Here is an 8796-nt window from a genome sequence, read left to right on the forward strand (position 1 = left end):
AAAAAAACAGAGCAACAGATTCTTGTGTGATGTGCTTGTCAACCACTAGATGGTGCTGTCGGTCAAGAGAAATACTCCAGAAAGAAGCTTTACACTACCTACTTTTGGAAGGTTATGCAGACACATAGATGCTCCCCCGCCCCCCCAACACACACACACACACACACACACACACACACACACACACACACACACACACACACACACACACACACACACACACACACGCACACACACCACTTTACCAAAGCCCATCTTTTAATCTGCTGTTTACCAGGGTATTTGAAGTTTTTTCAAGTTCTTATTCCACCACAAGGTGTGCACCAGCACCAAAGAGCAGACATGAAGAAGATGAGTATGGAGCTACTCTGGGGGGGGGTCCTGGGGCATGGCTGCGTTTAGAGTTCCAGGCTGGTGATGTCACTAGTTACTACAGAACCAATCAGCTGGCAGAGCTGCTGGTGAACGTGTGAGCTGCAGAACTTGTTGAACTACGTGACTCGACTTAAGGAACAAAGTAGAATTCAGCTGCTGTTGTTTATTTGTTGTTGTTGTTTATAGAAACTGAATGTATCTGCAGGGCTTTCGGGCCCAGGGCGGTTTCAGAGCTCAGACCGAACCTCATCCAGACCTGTTATTAACCATATTGTGTTATTTGCACCAATCAGAAGATTCAGTGATGTTTAGGGCTGTAGCGAAGCGTCGATGACGTCGACGGCTCGATTCTAAAAATACGTTGACGTCAGATCCGGTAGTCGACGCACCACGCCCACTTGTTGCATCCCCAGGAGTTTGTAAATAGAGGAGGAATCTGCCTGTTTCTCCTCTAGTTCGCCCTCTCCTCTGCCTTCCCTAACATCTCCACCAAATACCGAAGACCCGGAACAATGTCCGTCCACTACTAGGTTCCTTTCCTGTTTTGCCCGCCTTCGTCTCCCGGCAACGGACAACAACTTCCGGGGTCAGATGCGCTGCTCCGTCTCTACCGCAGATGTAGAACATCACCGGGAGCGTTTCTCCCTTCATTAAGGAGCTTCTTTCAGACATTAGGAGAGCTGTTTTGGTGGTAGCAGTCTCTCCTGCGTGCTGGTCTGTTTGCTGCTGGGTGTTTTTGGTTTATTTAAACTTGGTAACTTGAACTTAACATTGGTAAAGCTACTGTTAGCATCTTCGCTAACAGCTTCTTGCCCTTTGGATAAGCTGTTACGTTTTGGTTTAGAGTTCATCTTTTTTGAGGTGCAGATCTCCCTTTTATTACATTTAGAGTGTTGTGGGTTTTTGGTTTAGTTTAAAATATCACCTTGAGTTTGGTTTAACCGCCCAGTTTAGAGTTTGGACCTTTGGAGATCCTTATTTTGGTCCAGAACCCAGTAATCTTTGCCCAGTGGGACATCCCTAGTTATTTGTACTTTCGTTTTAATTCCCCACAGACAGAATTAGTTTTATTATTCCCAACATGTGGATGGAAAGATTTGTTTTATTGTTGTTGTAAATAAACCCGATCATCATTTTAACTTTTAAATCCCGTTATTGTCCCTTCATTTTTGCACACGAGCCAAACTCCCCAGGAAGGGTCGTAACACCACTCGCCTCACACTCATAAGTGACCAAAACAAAGCAGCATGAAGACACTCCATCTTCTACCACCTCTCAGGCAGCAGCCTGCACTCCCACGTTCTACATGTCACCAGAACATAACCAACCAACACAATAAAAGCAGTGTTATACAAGATGGAAGGCCTGTAGTGTTTATTCTCTTACAGTAACCATTTATCAAGTTTTTTGAGGAATTTATTTGAGATTTTCTGGTTTTTAGTAATTGTGCAATAGAAAAATAATCGTTAGATTAATCGTCTAAATAATCATTAGAATAGTCGACTATTCGATAAAATAATCGTCAGAATAATCGTTTTAAAAATAATCGTTTACCCCCAGCCCTAGTTCACAGACATCCAGACCTTAGAAATGAAATAAAATCAATATTAAAGTTTAAAGATCAGTTATCTGTGGACACTTTTCTACTTGATGTAGTCCAGCTGAAGCAGACATCTGCTCATTTCTAACAGAGCTGAGCTGTGGGAGAACATGTTCAGGTTATTTAATCTCATTTTCCATCAGCTGTGGAATATACCTAACATTAATTATAAACTATAAATAACAGGTCACTACAGTCTGAGCTAGAACGTGTTCCTAGGAGCAGAAGCTGGTTGGGTTTGGGTTGGCAGCAGCTCACCAGTGCCTGACAGGAGAGCTCCTCTCATCAGCAGCAGGTGATCTAGAGTGACACCAGCCCAAAAAACAACAACACTGAACTCAACCGGGCCATCGGGAATTTCCCCAGTTGGGGCCTGGTTCCACCCGCCGTCCCCGTTAGACAGGAGCTGCTCACGTTAGCTCTCATTGTGACACCAGAGCTGGGCTCCATTAGTGCGACTAGCTTCTACAACGTTTAAATAAATAAACGCACAACTTCTGTGGCTCGTGTATAAAACCATCTACTCCAACCCCAGAGTGTAGTGGTGTGGTGGCAGAGCGCTGTTTTGGTGTGGGGGGTTAACAAGCGGAGGGGCGCCTAATCACTGATGTGCTTCTCTCTTATTAATGATATAATTAGCAGATACACAAATGGACAAGAACACGGCTGTTATTAAACAGAGGAACGTCAGACTAAAATGTTCTTGCATCATTGCTTTGGCGCCCCATGTGTCGCATACACTGCGTACCCACTTTTGCGTCACTGTGAGCTCACCTGAGTGGCGGTCTGCTGATCGTCAGTTATTGGGGCTGTGGAGCTGGTTTCCCCTGAGGTCACGGCGACTGCTGGAGGCTGCCGGAGCAGCACACAGATCAGATCTCCAGAAACGATCCCAAAGGAAGACAGGGTCTGACCAGAGTCCAACAGAAGCTCAGAGCCGTTCAGAGACAAGCTGAATTCTGTGTTCAGACTGAAAGGAGATGAAGAAAACGGAGCATTGAGCCGTTGGGACACACGCTGGTTAAGAGACAAGAAAAAGAGAATAAATGGATCCATCCGGAAGTCTGACCCAAGTCCAGTAGAAGTCAGCAGTGTCTGCTTGATGACATCTGAGAGTTCTGTGAGAGTGGGTTCTTCTCCAGGTAAGTCCACCCTGCTGGTCTGCTTGTTGATCCGGACCCGTAGCTTCATGTTGTCTGAAATAAACAAAACACACCGGCTTCCGTAAGATCACATGACCTCTACTTACATAAAAAACATGTTCAACTTATAGCAACTGAACTTTAAACCTCAGATTCAGGATTCCAACCAAAATCGGTTCTTATAGATGAATAAATGCGCCTAAAGCACAGAATGTTTACATGGGAATGGCACCAACTTCTGTCCACACCTTTAGTCACACTCCAACCTCCACCATGTAAGAGACTCACAGGTTTATCCAAAAAGCTTACGAACAAAGAAGTGTCATGAAAATCTGTTAGATTACGGTTCCAATAATAATAACGAAATAAGCACGCACGACAGTGCTGTAAAATAAACGATCGCTTCTGGAAAATGACGATTTCGTTTTCCTTTCATATCAAACGTTTCGTATTTGCTGCGTAGCACGAGACAAGCTAGCTAACTAACCTGGACGGGTAGTTAGTGAAACCTGCGGGTTATCTTCAGAAAGTCCCAGAACTTCACAGGTAAACCGAGAAAAGCTCACATTATAATAGAACATGAAATTCTCTCCTATCAGTGAAAACGAAACATCGGAAACTGAAGAGACGTAATTTCCGCTTCGACTTTTCAAAATAAGACCCAGAACAGTTTAGCACCTCTCAACATAAAAATCACGAGGAGCTTCACAAAAAAATTTAATAAAATTTAAAAAGTAAAAAAAAAAGAATAAAAATATGTTTAAAATTAAAGAAAAAAGTAAACATTATATTAAATATATAATGGAAAGGGAGAGAGAAATTTTATAGGAAAGAGGGAAATCAGTGGATTCCAGGAAAGGCAGAATAAGAACAAGGTGGTGGTGTTGAAGGTCCCACCAAAGCCTTAACGGGTGAGTTTAAAGGAGACCACTGAGTCCACTGATCTCAGGCTCAGGGGGAGAGAGGTTCAGAGTCTGGGGGCCACAGCAGCAGATGATCTGTCACCTTTGGTCTTTAGCCTGGTGCTCCACAACCAGTAGGCTTTGGTCACTGGAACTCATGGACATGCTGGGGGTGTAGGGACTAAGATCACCAATGTATGTGTCACAGTTTGTCTTGTCTCCCCAGTTTCCGTTCAGTTCTGTGTCCATGTTAATTGCTCCCACTTGCCTCTTGTCTTCCAATCACTCAAGGTCCCAGCTCCTCATGTATTTAAACTTTTAATTTAATTAAATTCAAGTTTATTTATATAGGGCCTAATCGCGACAAGAGTCGTCTCAAGGTACTTCACATAATAACCATTCCAATACAGGTCAATTCATTAAGCCAATCAGAAAAAAGTTTCTGATTCTGTGGTTACATTGTGATGTCTTAGTAAATATTCTATTTGGTGAGAGATAAACTTTATTGTATTTATCCTAGTGGATCTATAATTAAACGGGTAAACTAGTAGTAGCACATCCAACATCAAAGAGAGTAAAAAGTTATCAGGAGAGGGAGAATGTTTAAGTGGTTAGCAGCAGTGTGCTAGACGATGGCCCCCTCCATGAGGCCACCACAGCTCAGCAGAACATCATTGTAGCTTCTTCTGGGGAGAAAAACACTTAGAGAGAAAATAAAGTTAACAGCTGAAATAGCAGGAAGTAATACAGTTAAAGGGCAGATTGTAGAACAAAGTAGGTGAGTGTGGAAAGTGGTCATTGTATCCTCCAGCAGTCTAAGCCTATAGCAGCATAACTACAGAGATAACTCTGGATAACCTAGCCTTTTTAGAATGAGGCATATTGGAGGCAGGGCAAGGGAGAGCCGTCTTTACCGACTGTACACTCCACCTCCCTCTACTCCCCCACTTGTCCTTATTTAGGCTAACATCAGATTTTAACCATAGGCCCTATCAAATAAAAAATGTTTTAAGCCTATTCTTAAAAGTAGACAAGGTGTCTGCCTCACGGACTAAGACTGGGAGCTGGTTCCACAGGAGAGGAGCCTGATAACTAAAAGATCTGCCTCCCATCATAATTTTAGATATTCTGGGAACCACCAGTAGACCTTCAGTCTGAGAGTGAAGTGCTCGGTTAGGAACGTATGGAACAATCAGATCACTGATGTATGATGGAGCTTGATTATTAAGAGCTTTATATGTGAGAAGAAGGATCTTAAAATCTATTCTGAATTTAACAGGTAGCCAATGTAGGGAAGCTAAGACAGGAGAGATATGATCTCTCTTTTTAATTCTCATCAGAACTCCAGCTGCAGCATTTTGGACAAGCTGAAGACTTTTAACTACATTCTGTGGACTTCCTGAGAGTAATGAATTACAGTAATCCAGTCTTGATGTAATAAATGCAGGAACTAGTTTTTCAGCATCACTCCTGGAAAGTATGCTTCTCATCTTAGCAATATTCCGAAGGTGGAAAAAGGAAATCTTACAAACCTGCTTAAGGTGGGATTTGAATGACATGTCCCGGTCAAAGATAACACAAAGGTTCCTTACTTTGTTCTCGGAGATTAATGTAATGCCATTCAGGTCAGGTGATTGACTAAGCAATCCTTTTCTGAATTTCAGGACCAAAGATGAAAACTTCCGTCTTGTCTTGATTTAAAAGCAAAACGTTTTGAGTCATCCAATTTTGTATGTCCTCAAGACAAGCCTGTAATCTACCCAACCGATTAGGTTCATCAGAGTTAATGGATGAATATAACTGGGTATCGTCAGCATAACAGTGGAGATTTATCCCATGTTGTCTAATGATTTTACCAATTGGGAGCATATATATAGTAAAAAGAATTGGTCCAAGCACTGAACCCTGTGGTACTCCACAAGTAACCCTGGAGTATGAAGAAGATTTGTCATGTACATTTACAAAATGAAATCTGTCAGACAGGTAGGATTTAAACCAGCCTAACGCTGTTCCTTTGATCCCTACAACATGTTCAAGTCTTTCTAAAAGAACATTGTGATCAACTGTGTCAAAGGCAGCACTGAGATCTAACAAGACTAGAACAGACACAAGATTCTTATCTGAGGCCATGAGAATATCATTTGTAACTCTCACTAATGCAGTTTCAGTGCTGTGATACTCTCTAAAACCAGACTGAAATTCCTCAAACAGAGCATTAGTGTTTAAATGCTCACATACTTGGATGGCCACTATTTTCTCCAGGACTGTGGATAAAAATGGAAGGTTAGATACTGGTCTATAATTCATTGGGTCATCTGGATCCAGAGAAGGCTTCTTAAGTGAAGGTTTGATTACAGCAACCTTAAAATCTTGTGGTACATACCCATTTACTAAGGATAGATTGGTTACTGCCCCCATTCTAGATGTAATCAAAGGAAATGCTTCTTTAAATAATTTGGTTGGGATTGGATCCAAAATGCAAGTTGAAGGTTTAGATGAAGCTAATATTTTTGATAACTCTGAAAGCTCAACTGGATCAGAACGGTTCAAGCACAGATGAGGTTCTACAGTCACCTCTGATGCTGCCTCACTTACTGAGGAAGAAGAAATCGCATTAGGGAGGATGCTTAAGATTTTGTTTATAATAGAATTAATTTTACTTGTAAAAAACCCCATGAAGTCATTGCTGCTGAGGGCTAAGGGAATAGATGGTTCAGAGCTATGATTCTGTGTAAGTTTAGCAACTGTACTGAAAAGAAATTTAGGATTATGCTTATTCTCCTCAATTAATGCTGAGAAATAAGCAGTTCTAGTTTGTTGAAGCTTATTTTTATAAAGCACAAGACTATTTTTCCAGGATAGGTAGGCGTCCTCATGGTGCGTAGAGCGCCATGTTCTCTCCAATTTCCTAGAGTTTTGTTTTAAGGCTCGTAGATGAGGTTAAACCAGGGAGCCAACTTCCTGTCCCTAATTACCTTCTTTTTTAAAGGGGCAACATCATCTAATGCCACACGTAAAGAGGAATTAACATGATGAACTAAGGCATCAATTTGTGAGGGGCTAGAACTGAGAATATTGCCCTCTGCTACATGCCTCTGAGATGCTGAGGACAGTAAAGATTGAACAGTTGCTTTAAAAGACGCAACTGCGTTGTCAGATAGAGACCGACTATAATGAAATTTACTTTCATGTCTCGAGAACTCAGTTATAAAAAACTCAAAGGTTATCAGAAAGTGGTCCGAGAGGACTGGATTATGTGGAAAGATCGTTATTTCCTCACACTCAATGCCATAAGTCAGAACAAGGTCCAATGTATGATGGCAGGAGTGGGTGGAGCTATGTATTCTTTGAGTAAAACCAATTGAGTCTAAGATATTACTAAAGGCTACATTGAGGCTATCATTTTCAATGTTCACATGAATGTTGAAATCCCCCACTATAATGACCTTATCAGTATTTAGCACCAAATCAGATAAAAAACCAGATCTGATCCAAAAACTCAGAGTAAGGGCCTGGTGGACGATATAAAACTACAAACAAGAGTGGTTTTACAGTTTTGCAATCTGGATTAGGAAAACTAAGAATAAGATGTTCAAACGAACTGTAACTATTAATCTGTAAGGGACTGATTAATAAGTCCTAATGAAAAATGGTTGCTACTCCTCCTCCTCGCCCTGTACTTCGAACAATATGATGATTTAAATAATTTGAAGGAGTCGACTCGTTTAAGCTAACATAGTCCTCTTGCTGCAGCCAGGATTCTGTGAGAGAGAGCAAAGAGATCTGATTATCACAAATCAAGTCATTAACTAACAAAGTCTTAGAAAAAATGGATCTAATGTTCAACAACCCACATTTAACTTTTCTAGTTTTCTGCTCAGTTGAATTTGTTCTAATATTTATGAGATTTCCATGATTTGCTTTATTAAGCCTGATATTTAATCTGTGTGGTTTTGGCCGTGGGCAGGACACTGTCTCTATGGGGTAGTGGGTGGGTAACAGTACAGAAGCTGCAGAGGGGTGGGTTAAACTACGACTCTGCTTCCTGGTCTGGACCCTGGGTAGTCATGGAGGACTAATAAAACTGGCCATGTTCCTAGAAAGAAGAGCTGCTCCATCCAAAGAGGGATGGATGCCATCTCTCCGCATCAGACCAGGTTTTCCCCAAAAAGTTTTCCAATTATCAATGTAGCCCATGTTGTTTTCAGGACACCACCTAGACAACCAGCGGTTGAAGGACAGCATGCGGCTAAACATGTCGTCACTGGTCCGATCAGGCAGGGGGCCAGAGAAAATTACGGAGTCCGACATTGTTTTGGCAAACTTACACACCGAAGCAACATTAATTTTAGTGACCTCCGATTGGCGTAACCGGGTGTCGTTACCGCCAGCGTGAATAACAATCTTACTGTATTTACGCTTATCCTTAGCCAGCAGTTTCAGATAAGATTTAATGTCGCCCGCTCTGGCCCCAGGTAAATATTTAACTATGGTTGCTGGAGTCTCTAATGCCACGTTTCTGACTATGGAGCTGCCAATGATCAGAGTCGGCTTGTCAGTGGGTGCGTCACTGAGCGGGGAAAATCTATTAGAAACGTGGACGGGTTGGTGGTGGCCCACGGGCTGGGTTCTATGCTTCCTGCGTACCGTCACCCAGCCGGCCTGAGGTCCCGGCTGCTCGGGTTCCACTGGAGGGTCGCTACGGGTTGGTTCTGAGCTAGTTAGCCCCGCGCTAGCTAAGTAGCTTCGGCTGTTTACGGGCTTTTCAACAGTGCGG

The 8796-nt window shown here is 42.3% G+C and overlaps 1 protein-coding gene across 6 annotated transcripts in view; it reads right to left on the minus strand.

Annotated features, from left to right (window-relative positions):
- The window catches only part of fbxo7 (F-box protein 7), a 29480-nt gene extending 24665 nt beyond the window's left edge, over positions 1 to 4815 (minus strand). For 5 of the 6 annotated variants that reach the window (XM_015963364.3, XM_070552495.1, XM_070552466.1 and 2 more), the window contains exons 1-3: positions 3605 to 4815; positions 3045 to 3171; positions 2750 to 2945 (exon numbers count right to left, since the gene is read on the minus strand). In XM_015963364.3, the coding sequence (XP_015818850.3) occupies positions 2750 to 2945; positions 3045 to 3171; positions 3605 to 3698 (417 nt within the window). In that variant the 5' untranslated portion in view covers positions 3699 to 4815. Of the gene's footprint in view, positions 1 to 2749; positions 2946 to 3044; positions 3172 to 3365; positions 3567 to 3604 lie in introns of those variants that run through there. The other variant, XM_054739958.2, reaches the window with a different exon arrangement.
- Between the last annotated feature and the right edge of the window lie 3981 nt (positions 4816 to 8796).

This window comes from Nothobranchius furzeri, chromosome 1 (assembly GCF_043380555.1).
Source record: "Nothobranchius furzeri strain GRZ-AD chromosome 1, NfurGRZ-RIMD1, whole genome shotgun sequence".
In the NCBI taxonomy this organism is placed as follows: Eukaryota; Metazoa; Chordata; class Actinopteri; order Cyprinodontiformes; family Nothobranchiidae; genus Nothobranchius; species Nothobranchius furzeri.